Here is a 15517-nt window from a genome sequence, read left to right as displayed (position 1 = left end):
AATCATTATTAAAAGTAACATTATGAATAATCACTTTTTCTAATTGCTAAAAGAAATATGTGTTCAATGCATGCAAGATATTAGGCATATATGTAATAATTTACAAGTCACATCCTTCAATATATTTTCCTTGCAAACATATCTGATTTTGATTACTTTCCAGCATTACGACACTAAGATTTTTCTTGCCTCATGGAATATCAAAAAGTCACAGGGAATAAGGCTGGATTATAGGGAGGGTAGGGATGGAACTGTCTTGATACTCACCTTCGTAATGGTAATGTATTTCCGTCTGATCTGTTCTGTTTCATATTATCGCGTATAATTGTGTGCACAGTTTCCACACTGACATAAACTGTGCAATTATTTTCTCTATAGACACATGATTGTCCTTGTTCATGGACTTCTCTATTTGACCAATCATTTCTAGGTCCTGGATATGATCCTAAACTATATCCAGTGGTGAGGCCCCAGCTTGCGGGGGTTGAGGAATGTGAAGCCACCCTTTAATTACCATTGCTCCTAGGTCCACTCTGACCCGGAGTGGTAGTACCTGTTAGGGTCCCAACTATGGGTTTAATAGAAACCGACTTGAAAACACCAAATATATTCTATTAATATTTTTTTCTTCAAAATCTTTGGATACGGCATTAAATAACCCGAAAAAGGTTGATATGCCGTAAAACAAAAACAACCAATCAACCAATCACTTCTAGTATTCTGTCTTCCTTATTTCTCCCACGACAAACCTCATCCCTATCTATCTCTCTGCTGTCCTTGATTAACATAAGGAACTCCAATATTGGTGCCCGATTCATGCAAGATACGAAAATGCCACGGAAACGTATGAAATGTTTCAGCCGGCATTTAGACAAGTTTAACACAGCATTTTGTTGCATATAGTTTTCTAAAGTGCATTTAAAAATTTCCCTTAGATGTTACAATCAGGCTTTAGTAAACTGTATTCCAATTCGTGCTATAGCTGTTACTTTGAACCTGAAATTATAAAATTTGAGCAATCATCCCATAAGATATGTAGCAATTACATACTAAATTTCCTCGAGTTTAGGACACCTGTACAAAAAGCCTAGAATCTTATTGTAGGCATCTTATATAATACACGTTACTGAATCACGCCGTATGGAATAATGATATCAACTTTTATATAATAGAGAGGCCATTCTCATAAAATCAACTTATAATAATTACACGGTTACTACTAAAACGAAGTTGCTACTTATACGATCAATAATTTGTTTTAACTTTCGAAATCTTTTCCAATAATAGTTATATATGCTTAATTGGCAAATTTACATAGATGGAGACATACTGCAACGAATATTCTTTGACTGATAACGAATCGAAAAATATTTTATCTGAATCATCGGCGCTTAATTAAAAAGGATACAACAAATGAATTAAATATAGATTGTTAACTTCCAATTCATCTTTCATTAAATGTCCTTGTCAGGAATATAAACAAAGTCTATTCACAAATTTCTTAAATATCAGAGAGCATGCCTGCATCACCCCCCCCACACACACACATATATATAATGCAAGCATATATATATATATAATACAAAACACACGTGTCCGTAGATTACTGTTTTTAAAAAGTAATATATATATATATATATATATATTTATGCATATATATATATATATATATATATATATATATATATATATATATATAGTCAGTTATAACAGTTAATATGACAATTAAGCTACACATAATATTCCGCGTTTCATCCACGTGAGAATTCGTTAGGATCATGTGAAGAGTCGTAGTTATTGACCATTTTTATATTAGGCTGGTGCGAAAATAATGTCGTTTTTCATAAATTATATACACACGTGAAAACGACATTATTTTGCACCAAGCTAATATAAACACATGGTATTGAATTTATTTGTAAGCCAATCATCTTCTTAGTTGTAACCGCGCCTATCCTAATCAACCAATTGTCGGTCACTTGCAGGGTACAGTTGACCTAATGTTTACCTTTTCCCTTTGTGTGTTTTATGGAAAAGTGTTAGTTATATCCGTCTGTGTATAGAAAGTTTACCTACTCTCAACCTAGATGTAGTTAGATACGTAATTTTGTGTTTTGATTTACATTTTGAATATTATGCTAGTTTTATTCATAAAAGTATTCATTATATTAATATATGTGTTTATTTTATTATATTTTAATTATTATTTTTTAATTTTATTAAGAATTTAAAATTATTTATGTATTGCTATCATTGAGTAAAATTTATCCTGTGGACACAGTTGTTCGGTATTTCTTTGATAGACTAACTATAACATTCAATGCCATGTGTTTTTATAAAAATGCGCGATAACCACAACTCTTCGCATAAACCTGACGAATTCATAACGTTCTGCCTAGGTCTATTCATGTATTGAGCACTGTAGAAGTAAATATTAAAACATTTACGCATAAATTATATTTTCATATATTCTTTTATGAACTTAAATGAAATAATAATAAAATATATATAATATATATACTTTCTTATCGACTGATATATTTACTTTTGACTCTAATAAAAATAGATGCCAGGCAAACTGAATGCTGATTGTATTAGACATAGTTCACTATATTAATCGACATTAAAGTAAAAAAAAAATGTTTAAAAAACTTGTTTATAAGAAGTGTTTTTTTAAAAAAAATTTCTGAGGAACTCATTGCATTTGTGCCCCTCAATGTACATAGCTTTGACAAACCCCTCTTAGTAAAAAAAAATCACATCCCTTCACTGTTGAGGTGACTAAATGACAAAATGTTTTCTATTTTAATTGTTTCAATCCCTCAAACAGCTAGACTTTGGAGTCCTATTTCTGCTACCTACTTCTCTGACCGTACTGATATACAGAAATCTAAATGTAATGCAAACCAATATCTTTTCAATCTTCCCTAGACATAGTCCCAAGCAGCATTCACTTATGGTCAAGTGGCGATATGCCTTCTTTGAGCAGAACATGAGTAATACAACAATATGTTTTCATGTAAAGTTTCCCTTGTTTCTACGAATTCTATGTATTGTAAAATGCGGGGAAATATATATTTAATAGATTGAAGGTGAAAGAACCTGAACGCTCAACGTTTCGCCCGATTTATGCCGGCTTTATCAAGAGGGATTGTCATTGACGAGAGGGTCGGAAGATTTGGAGCTATATGTAATGGTAGGGGGAGAGCAGCATGTTTTCTTTATCTAAATTAGATGTCTATATACATATATACATTTTATGATGGGAGAACATAATAATAATAATAATAATAATAATAATAATAATAATAATAATAATAAATTGGAGTAAACTGGTTCAGTGATTTGAAAGATTTCGTCTAAAAATAAAATAAATAAATTAACAAATGAGATGAGAAAATTAATTGGGCTATAATATCGTAGAGATTGAAAATATTGCGTCTATAAATATAACCGTGATAGATTATATAAATAAAAAAAAAACAATAAAATGAAACGAGATTACAAAGGGAGTTTTTTTTTAATTTACCATAACTGAAATCGAGACAATCCCTAAATATCCAAACACACGACAGACAATATTTCCAACTAATAATAACAACGACACAATCTATAAAAAACATGAATAACACAAACATTCAAATAAAAAAAAACCCTAACCTCTTTAACAATTAGGGATCGAACACGTGAAATCATCACAAATACTAACACTAACATCAAGGCTGGAATATATTCCATACTCTGCCTTGATTGTCTAAAAATATACCTAGGAGAAACTCAACGAAATTTACAGAAAAGAATATATGAACACAAAAGAAATGTGAAAAACAACAATACACTCAACGCCATATTTTGTCAAATCATGGAGAACGACCACCATTTTAATTTTAACAAAGCGACTTTCCTTTAATCACTGTCTATATTTAGACGCTATTTAATCACTTTCTTTTCTTATTTTTAGACGCCACCTTTCAAGTTACTACGCTATTTTATCCCAATTCAGTTGTTCCTAACTTTTAAAGACTCCCTTTGTAATCTCGTTTCATTTATTATTTTTTTTTATTTATTTAATCTCTCACGGTTATATTTCTAGACGCAATCTGTTAAATCTCTTCGATATTTTAGCCCAATTAATTTTCTCATCTCATTTATCAATTTATTTGTTTCATCACGTTTTTATTTTTAAACGCAATCTTTCAAATCACTACGCTAGTTTACTCCAAAATATTATTATTATTTTATCATAAATGTTATAGATATGTATATAGGCAACTAATTCATATGAGGAAAACAGTCTGCTCACCCCTCATTATTATATTTAATACCCAATCCTCCGACCCTCTCGTCAATGAACATCCCTCTTGAAAAAGCCCGCATAGATCTGGCGAAATGTTCAGCGTTCAGGTCCTTCCACCTCCAATCTATTTTCATACCGTCGGATTTCATCCATCTAAACCATCATATATATATATATATATATATATATATATATATATATATATATATATTTATATATTTATATATATATATATATATAAAGTAAAATGAACATTTTATAATGGAAGTTAATTTGAATAACTTACAATATTTTTTTATTGATTTACGATGCTATTGAAATGAATTAATCACTTGAACTTTTTTTCCTGAATTCAAGAATAACTATTTCAATAATTGACTGATGTTCTAAATTGATTGGTAATTTTTTTTAAAATCCGAGTTTATTTTTACGGATAAGTTTATCACATTTATATTTTTAAATTCATACTTAATAGTGATGCAATTTTATATTAATTGTCTCTAGTGAAATGCTCCTATATTTTAAAATTGTACAGTTTAAGTAGTTTTTTTTTCTTTACATAATTCCATGTTTACATCTTCGAGTAATTAATAAATATCTAAATTTATTAAAATTGTCATATGTTTTAATGCCTGTTTTTTAAAAATATATTCTAATGTTAAAATATTTATATTCATATTTGTAATTTTATTTTCATATACAAATATGCCTGTGTAGTTGGACATATATACGTTCATATAGAGCTATCTACTACACGAACTCAGCGATAAACTTTTAGATACACAAAATCATACACATTATGAAAATAATATATTATAACAATTTTGTTGAAGATATAATAGAATATAATACATATGGATGTGTTGGAAGATGTCAGCAGCAGCGAAGGATAGCTGGCTTGGGGTGAGATTAGCAGCAGTAGCGGTAGCCGAGAAATTCGTATATGTAAATTGGGAAGTGTGCACGAGAAGAAAGAGAAAACCGAAAAAATGCAACACGTTCTCAGGGGAAAAGAAGTCGACGTCAAAGGAAATGGACGTGTAAACCGAAGGCCGGCGTAGAGTCGAAGAGGAAAAGTGCTCGGGGCGAGATGGACGATGGCAAGTGACTTTTAAGAAGTGCCGAAAGTAACGGTTATAAAAACGGTTTGTAAACAAGAAAAAACGCCGACCCGGATTTTAATTTATTTATTTATTTATATTTTTCTTTTATTTGTTTCTCCATTTGCGACGTAACGGCCACCTTACAATGGTAAGGCAACTCTAACTTTGTTAAGGATGATGGAATATTCTTGTTTAAACGAATAGAGGGATTGTCTGTAGTATATAAATAGTGTCTATTTTCTTTAGTGATAGTTGTATATATAATAAGCTTGAACTGATGAAATATAATCGATTAAACATTTGAGATATTGCACGTTTAGTCAAAGGGATTATTTGTGATACTTAACCTACCTATATTAACAAATATAGTAGTTGAGATTTTATTATCAATTTTTTTCACTGTCTGTAAATATTAATGATCAATGTCTTTTCTTTCTATGAGATACATTTAACAAATTCCTTACTGCAAAAGCACATGCATTATAGAGAGTAACAATCCTCCATGAATAAATGCATAAAACCAATCAAATTAAATGCTCATATTTTCTTATTATTTCCAAATAATTTCAAACATAATAGAGCTAAGTCAACGTATGGAAGTTTTGTCCCAAGCATAAAAAATATTTTATCCAGTTTATAGCGTTTTTATGATAAGTTATATCTCCTGCTCTGACAAAATTTAAATTGTAGTTCGCACACATTTCTACCTACGTTCAACATGGTACATTTAGTTTTGACTTGAAACTCCATTGCAAAATGACATATATCATATATATTATATAATAAATAATATATAACGTATATACAAGTTGATGTTCCCGTAGTGTTGTTGCTCGACTAAATAAAAATTGCTTGTTAATCCAATAGAATGTGATAACTTGGCAAACAAGCTAAGTCTCATGTCATATTTGCAGATGAATATTTCATGTTGACTTGTGTAGGATTCAAATTGTTTAGTTAATGCTGTTTCGCGTCATAATTATATGTGTAAAACTAATACGGTTGCAAAGAAATGATTTCTGAGCGAATCTGAACTCTGGACTTTAACCCTCTGCCGGCATCTGACCAGACTTCTTTATTATAACAGCAGATTCTTTATCTGACATAATGTAAAAGAGTAGTATCTGTAATGTCTTAATTGCAGAAGAATTAATTATGTATATGTTAATTTTATTTTTGTATCAAAACAAACTCACATTGCATTTCTATCTATATTTTGAATGCATAAATTAGACAAAAATGTATGCAATAAATATTTTACTATCAAGAAAAATGTATGAAACTTATTACTGTAAAAAATTATCATATTAAAACATCCGAAGTCATAGTATAATTTTTACATGGATTCTTAATATGAAAAGTTAATAGAGTCTTCTGCAATATGTATAGGAGCTTCACGCCTTACTTCAAGCTATGTTATTTGAGAATGGGTTTATAATTATCGAAAAAGCACATACGAAAATTTCTGAACCAATGAACACAATTTATTTTGTAGATTAATTTAATCTCCGGTTTTTAATAGGATATATGTCACTGAATTCGATATAAAAATCACTATGTTCTGAAAAATGTAAATGTAGAAAATCCAACGTATTATGTAGCTAACGTAAGTAACACGGATTTAAAAATAGTCTGAATAATACAGATAGTTCTAATTATCAATTACAAAATATCTAAACACAAATAAATTCGTTTTTGAGGCAAGAGCAGAGTCAGGAAAGAGTTAATACGTAAAGAAACTGTTTATGCATGTTTTCAAGAGTTTGCTTTTAATTGCTGATAAAATGCTAAAATTATAATACATTAAATATCTGTTTCTTTCGATGTTAAAAAACTTTCGCCCGCAAAATGATTTCCTGATATTAAAATACAGACATATCACATATTAAACGTAGATATAATACAATATTTCTATATTCACTATAAAAAGACATCAATTTGAAATGTATACTTGCCTCGAACGCTTTGGTAGCTTGCTCGCTCTCTTTCATGGAAGCGATGATTTTTAGGTGTCGTCTGTCGAGGACGTTGACAAAAGCGAATTCAAGGAGGGCAGCGAAAACAAAGCAGAGACAAGACGCCATCCAGACGTCGATGGCCTTCACATAGGACACTTTCGGTAGAGCTGCTGCCCCGGCGGACCTCTGGGTGGTCAGGGTCAGTACGGTAAGAATCCCTAGGGATATACGTGCAGGTATTGCTGAAACGTTCAGGTAGAAAGATACCCACGACAGAAGGACGATTAGAACACTAGGGATGTAGATCTGAATGAGGTAATAACCAATGTCCCGCTTTAGATGGAAGTTGACAAATAGGCAGGTGAAGTTACCTAAAAGTAAAAATAGTGGACATTACTTCATTTATTTAAAACTAGCGGAGATACCCGGCGTTTACCGGGGTTTTGGAGGTGTGTGTGTGTAAGGGAGGGGTAAAGTAAAGAATAAGCGAAGTAATAACGCTGTTTCAATATTACAAAAAAAGATGTTTAACTTTTAAAAAATCTGAAAAACCATATATATATATATATATATATATATATATATATATAAATAAATAAATAAAAAAATAACAGCGAACGAACATCAGCGAAAAGAAAAATGGCATAAATAACCCTTTTATTCGGTTAAGTCCACGTTAAAATTCCATTTTAGTTTTTTTAGCAACTACAAAACGAAATAAAACGGAAATGATGTTTTAAATGTGAATTTTATGAAAAAAGAAATGGAAAGAATCCTTTTTTTAGTGTAAAAATGTTGGGGGGGGGAAATGGTAATTAAGCAACGTAAAGGTAACCGTGAGTTAAGAATTAATGTTTGTGGGAATATATCTATCGGTTAATTCCGTGGTGCGTTTCACCCTATAGAAAGTATAGAACGGAAACGCACGGTAAAATTTCATTCCAGGTTTTTAAGCAACTACGAAGTACAGAAAAGCGAAATCGGCGTTATTCGTAACTGTCCCTTGTTAACGATCCTGCAACGGTGTAAGTAGTGATGAGAGTAGGAAAAATTAATTAGATTGAACAGATTTTACGACTTCCATTGATTTTAGCCGATTTTGGCAGTGAACTCTCAGCAGAAAAAATATAGGAATCTACGATTATCGATGAAGTGGAGAGGCAATATGCCTATAACACACCTCAGATATTGTGCTGCAGTTTGTGCATATTACATTTGCATGAAATGTTTTGATTTTTTATCCTATTAAGGTCAAAAATCAGAGGGGAAAATGAGTTCATTTCATATATATATATATATATATATATGTATATATATATATATATATATATATATATATATATATATATATATATATATATAGGGTAAGTAGTAATTATGATTTTAATCGTTAGAAAGATTTCGTGCGAACGACTCGGACCATAAAAAAATAAATGGACGGTGCGAAAAGTTTAAAATTTCAGGTTTCCCTTTACGATTTCAATTTCAATAATTATTGTCATCTTCTTGGTGAGTAGAAGCAAAGCGACGAAATATAGTATCAATTTATAATAATATTTTAAATTTTACATAGTTTTAGCTTTTACTGATATTATCTTTATTTCTTAATTGCAAAAATATTCATTAATATGACCCGTTGTTTGTTGTGAATGAAGGAACTAAAATAAGGCGTGTATTTTAAAGTATTATGTTTTTAGGTTAATATTTACTTCGAAAAGTATAAATAATTTTATGAATTTAGACCGTTATGCTTTATGTGTTTTTTTTTATAAATATGTAAGCGAATACCTCTGCGAATAGAAGTATATTATAATCGCATGTGTGAAAGCAACTGGCATGATATTTTAAAATCATGTTAGCAAATATCAACGTATTCTAATGTTGCAATAAATTGGAATTGCAAAGTATGCGAGGCGTCTTCAATAAGTTTCCAAAAGTTTTTAGTGTGGACACTTTTTATTGATATTACACATATAAAACTCTAGTCTTTTTCATCTCGTCCGGTTGCAATGCATTTGTTTTATGATCCCAAACAACTTATTAAAGGCCCTATGACAGCCATCTTGCAATTGTCTCATAAAATATCCTCCACGTTATTCTTTGATCTTAGGGAATAACAAAAGTCACAGTTAGCAAGGTATAGATTATAAAGAGGGCAATGGACTTTTTTTTATACCCATATTAGTAAAATAGTCTGTAATCTTCTGTGATGTTCCAGGGGACAGACTTTGCGCAAATCTGCTGCATCTTCAGTTCCTCGTGAATAATTGTGTGTATAATTCCCACACTGATATCAAAGTGTTCTCGTATTGTGTCTATAGAAACACGACGGTCTTTAGCCATGAAAGTTTTAATTTGGCCAATCAACTCTGGTGTTCTGACATTCTTTACCCCTCCTGCACCTCGCATCATTTCTAGCTTCACTTCTTTCCTTGTATCTCTTATGCCACTCAAAACCTGATTCTCAATTTATACAAGATATTTCAACAGCAGTCTGAAGCATCTCATACATTTCTGAAGCGATTTTTTTCCATGAATTGTATTACATATCGTTTTTATAAAGTGTCTTTTCATCCATGTAGTATTTTTAAAATTCACTGGTTGTGGAGATCACGCTTTAGTAGGGTGCATTCAATTTCTAATATGTCTCTTTGAACTTGAAATCATAAAAATTAGTCATCTATAAGATGTATAGCAATAACATACTGAATTTTCAAGTCACCCACACGCAATGCACAGCCCTCGCCCTTACACGGAATAGAGTTAACACCTCCCACCAACCAAATGAACTTAACTCTGATCGTTTGAACTATTGACCTGCCTTACTCGAGACATTAAGTTTCATATTGGCATTTCTCTGAGAAGCAAAATCACGCTAGCGGAAATAAAATGTTTTCAAAAAGGAAATTCCATAAAATTTTAACTAAAAATACTTTAATATAAAAATATCTGATGAGAGATAAACAATGTTCGAAATGCGTTATAAATAAATTTTAAAATAGTAAAAAAAATGATAAAAGTCTGCAAAACCAACAATTGTTGAGGGCTACACTCTTTTAAATATACACTTTTCTCTCTCGGTGGAACCACACAACAATCACTTTATATATATATATATATATATATATATATATATATATATATATATATATATATATATATATATATATATACTAGCATTTCACTCCGACGTTGCCCGGGTGTTTCGAGGTGTATGTTGAGCAAAAAAGGCGTAATTTAAAAAAAAACGTTAACCCCTATAATGACCCCTTGACATTTATTATTTTGAGTTCAAATAAAATTATTGAGAGATCCATATCTGTGAAATCTATATCTAAAATTTCAAGTGTTTACACCTAAAATTGGGGAGAAATTCGGTAGAGTTCTCAAAGGTCAACTCTTTCAACATAAACTCCTTAAATTTCTGGCCGGAAACAAATCACAAAGACTTTCTCAAATCTCGGTACCTGTATATCGAATTTCGAGTTTGTAGACTAAAAATTGAAAGAGTTATTGTGTAGGGAAATGCACACACACAGAAGAACGCGCAGACACACAGATACACAGGCAAGTTCACTTTTATAGATGTACTAGAATATGGGCCACGCGTTGCCCGGGTGTTTGGAAGTGTATGCTGAGCAAAAAATAAAAAAAAATACACACCAAAAAACGGTCAATTTTTTTAAATTTGACCCCTATTATGACCCCTTAGCATTTATTGTTTTGGGTTCAAATCAAGTTATTGAGTAAGATCTATGCCCAAGGATCATATATCTAAAAGTTCAAGTGTTTGCACCCAAAATTGTCGGAGGAGTTTGTGAGAGTTCTCAAAGGAAAAATCGTTGAACTTTGACCCCTTAACAGCCAAATTTCTGGCCGAAACACGATCACATAGATTTTCCCAAAACTTAGTGCCCTTTATATAAAATTTTGAGTCCGGAGACTTAAAATTTACAGAGTTATTACGTAGGGAAATGTACACAGACAAACACACAGGCACACAGACACGTTCACTTTTATGGACGCATAGATAGATAAATAGATAGATAGATAAATAGATAGATAGATATATAGATTAAACAAAATATATACGTATACATAAATATATATGGACACAATTTTATGTTAACTGTAAGCTTTTTACGCAAATAATATGCAAGTATAAATCAAGTAGAATACCTGCATGAATATAATTACAAGTAATAGTTAACTAAAGCTGATCATCCCATTAGAAAACCGAAAAAAATAATAGGGCTTAATTAAAATGAATGTTCAAAAGAATATGCTAATTAGCTAGGTCTTTTCTATTTGCCCTTTGGCTGTCCCCGACATCCAAAGACCATCTACCGGCCCCTTTTTGGGACCGGTTAAAGCTTTGTTTTTTTTTTTTGTTCTGCCTCCTCTTGAGGCCACTAACTGCCTTGTTTTCTATCTTTTTCAGGTTGTCTCTCTTCCCGGGCTCGACTTAAGCAGCTGGCCGGTATGCGTCTGAGCTGGTTGGAGTCAAATCCAACGGAATCTTCAGCCAGGCCAAATCGGCGGGTCTGAGCCAGGAAGAAGACGCAGAGGGGGAGGGTAGCTGGTCCGGGCTCCAGTGCAGACATGCCTAGCCCGGGGTCCAGTTCCAAGAGGGGGCTTCGGCCCAATCTGGGGGCCGGATCAGGCCCTGAAAAAGTTCTACCGCCATGCGGTCCGGGCTCCGCTCCCTCGCCTAGCCCGGGTTCTGGGGGTCGTGTCCCTGACACGCCCGCCGGTTAAGGCCCAGTAGATAGACCGCTAGGTTGGGTTAGTGTTGCCCCCCGCACTAAACCCGGTGCTGCCCCCCGCACCGCTACTGTAGGAGAGTTCGTCGCTCTAGGCGGCGGCTCTTTAGCTGCTAATAGTATTGCTGTTCCCGGCAGTAGTAGTAGGTTTAGGCTAGCTGAAAGAGGTGATCCGGCTCGGTGGGATCGCCAGAGGAAGAGGGCTTTAACTGTCAGTCCTCCCGCCCATAGGAGAGCAGAACCCTTAGGGTCGGGAATTAAACCAGCAACCTCTGCCGATATCTCAACATTGCGAACCACCGACCCGGACTAGACGTTTACGAACGATTTGCCAGACGACCGGGAAGAGGCCATCAACATGCTTGAACTGCAGTGCAGCAGCGACGACAGCAGTCAAGAGGAAAACAACAGCGGACTACTAGGACAAGCGAGAGCTTCCCGTCAACGGAGGAGGGGGGCTGCTCAGTCAGAAAACAAGAATGGGGCAGCGGGTACCACAGCCATGAAGAAGCCGGCACCGGCCCCTAAACCGTCGTCCCCAAAGGAGAAACCAGCGGAGTGGCCAGCGTTACCGGGAAGTTCGCAAATTTTTTTTTATTTTTTTTTTTATTCAATTTTCACCCCAAAAAAGGCACAGTGCCACTTTGAAGCAGGGGGCTACTATTAGGGAATTAATTAGCGGGGTCATTATGAAGGGAGAAGAGTAGAAAGATGTTTGTTAACATTACACTTGAACTTCTGCATATCATTGCAGTTGGGAAAGCAGAATCCCGGAAGGGAGTTCCAAAGACCCGCAGTTCTGGGGAAGAAACTATTGGAGTAAAAGGCTTTCTTGCACCTAGGGATCTCCACTGTAAAGGGATGAGACTTAGTAGCTTGTCGGGTTTGTCGGGGGTAGTTACGTCGGGGAGGTACAAGTGTTTGCAGTTCGTCAGAGCATTCACCATTAAAGTATTTGTAGAACAGGCAGAGGGATGCAACATCTCGTCGATGGGACAGAGGTTGAAGCCCAGATGACAGTTCAGGACCTATCAGGTTTGCGACTCTTTTTTGAACCCTGTCCAGGAGCGAGAGACAAGCAACAGATGCACCAGCCCAGATGTGACAACAGTACTCCATACATGGGCGAATGGTTGCCTTATAGAGGTATAGGATACTGGCAGGCGTAAGTAGTTTTCTAGCACGGTAGAGGGAGCCAACCTTCCTTGCAGCAGCCTTGGCAATGCTCTCAATGTATCTATTCCAGTTCATATTCCCTGTAAACGTTAGGCCGAGGAGTTTAAAAGAAGTACTTTCAGGCAATGTGTTCTTGGCCATTGCTATTGGTGGTAGAGAAGGTTTCTTGTAGGTATTGAAGGAAACAAGCTTAGTCTTAGCAGCATTGAATGAGACCAACCATTTTTGTCCCCATTCCACTACGGATTGGAGGTCATCCTCTAGTGTTTCTGCCATTTTCTTGGATATGTGTTCATTTGTTTTCCCCTCATATCTGTTATAGAGAGTGGTGTCATCGGCAAATATACCCATCTCCGAAACAATATTATCAGGGAGGTCGTTTATGAATATCAGGAACAATAGAGGTCCAAGGATAGACCCCTGAGGCACTCCCGCATTTATGTCATATTGTTTGGATGTACGTCCGTCGAGGACAACTTTGATTTTTCTATTACTTAAGAAGGATTTAATTACGTTATGAATTCTTCCAGTGATTCCATATGATCTAATTTTCCTTAGAAGACCATCGTGCCATACCCTGTAAAAAGCCTTAGATATATCAAGGGCCACCGCTCTACCCTCCCCTGTTTTATCCAATGAACGGTATATACGTTCAGAAACTACAGTTAAGATATCTGCTGTTGAACGGGCTTGCCTGAATCCATATTGTTTGTCAGTCAAGAGTTTAGCAGCTGTTAGGTGCTGGACTAGGGCTTTATTAACTAAGGACTCAAACATTTTGGCGAAAAGCGGGAGGAGGCTAATGCGGCGATAATTTAGTGGGTCAGTTCTTTCACCAGAATTCTTGAAGACTGGTACCACAGAGGCGGTTTTCCAGCAGTCGGGAAAACAAGATTCGTAAAGGCATTTATTGTAAAGTTTGGACAGAACTGGAGCAACCTCGGCAGAGCATTTTTTTAATAGCACAGCCGGGATGAGATCTGGTCCACATGCTTTAGAGGTGTCTAGGTTTTTTATAATAGCATGTACCTGAGAAGGGGTGATTTTCAAGTCGTCAAGTGTGGCGTCTGTTCGCAGAGGAAAATCAGGGAGTGAGTGGTGTACCGAGTTCAGTGTGGAGTTTGAGGCAAACCGACTGGCAAGCAGATTAGCCTTGTCAGTTGCCGTGCAAGCAACCTCATGATTGTTTGTTAGTGGGGGAATAATTGACTGTCCATTATTAACTACGCTGTTGTAGATTTTCCAAAAATCCCGGGTTCCTAATTTCTGTGCTTCGATGCGCTTTCTGGTGGTTTCAGAGTAATCTGACTTAGCTGTGTCTATCACTCTCTTACAATTATTTCTAGCTTCTATAAACTTCTGTTTATTTGAGCTGGACTTATGTCGGTTGAATCTGCGGAACGCATGCTGCCTTTGACAAATGGCAGCTGCACAAGCAGAAGTAAACCATTGGGGGGAGTGGGGCTTGCTATAGTATTTCTGTGCGGGAACATGTGCTTCAATAGCAGTTTTGAACCATTCAGTTGTCTCATTTGCACACTGTTCCGCTGGAAGAGTAAAGAAATTTTGCCATGGGGCATCTCTGATGAGCTCCCTGATGGCTTCCCAATCAGCCTTTTTGTAATACCTCGTTGTTTTGAGTAGTGGGTGTTCGGTTTTAGGGCGAGAATTTAGACTGATTTCTACCATTATCACAGCGTGATCAGCATTCCCGAGTGGGCTATGGACATTTGTTGTACAGTCATTGGGAACTGTTGTCAGAAAGAGATCTAGAAGTGAGGCATGTTGATCGTGCTGGTCTGGGAAACGTGTCGGAAATGTAACCATCTGAGATAGGGAATGAGATATAGAGAAGCTATATGTGGCGCTACCAGCTACGTCTGTGTGATTTGAGAATCCTAGCCAGACTATTCCCCCTGTCCAGAGAACACCGCTGTCCTCCGTGTCGCCGGTAATATCAACACCGCAGACGGCCGCGGCAGTAGTGAAGGAATGGGGCCCCCAGTTGCAACTAACCCCCGAGGATTACCGTCGGTTATTCGATTCCAAATACAAGGATTTGACCGACGGTAATGTTATTAAAGCGGAGCCAGGAGCTGTGGAAAGACTATCGAAAAGGATAGTATCACTAGTCTCCATAGACTCGAAGAAAAGAGCATTAACCGGGGTGTCGAAAGACGACATGGCGAAAATTCTGGGGGAACTAAATATCCCCGCAGC

General features: G+C 35.2%; 1 protein-coding gene across 1 annotated transcript in view; it reads right to left on the bottom strand.

Moving 5' to 3' along the window:
- Positions 1-15517, bottom strand: part of LOC145252983 (glycine receptor subunit alpha-2-like) — a 528147-nt gene that overhangs the window by 15644 nt on the left and 496986 nt on the right. The window contains exon 7 of the mRNA XM_080112897.1: positions 7356-7729. Within this exon, the coding sequence (XP_079969023.1) occupies positions 7356-7729 (374 nt within the window). The remainder of the gene's footprint in view (positions 1-7355; positions 7730-15517) is intronic.

Source organism: Euprymna scolopes, chromosome 3 (genome assembly GCF_053919585.1).
Source record: "Euprymna scolopes isolate OS-2025 chromosome 3, ASM5391958v1, whole genome shotgun sequence".
Classification (NCBI taxonomy): domain Eukaryota; kingdom Metazoa; phylum Mollusca; class Cephalopoda; order Sepiida; family Sepiolidae; genus Euprymna; species Euprymna scolopes.
Note: the sequence above shows the minus strand (reverse complement) of the source record. Positions and strands in the feature narration are given on the sequence as shown.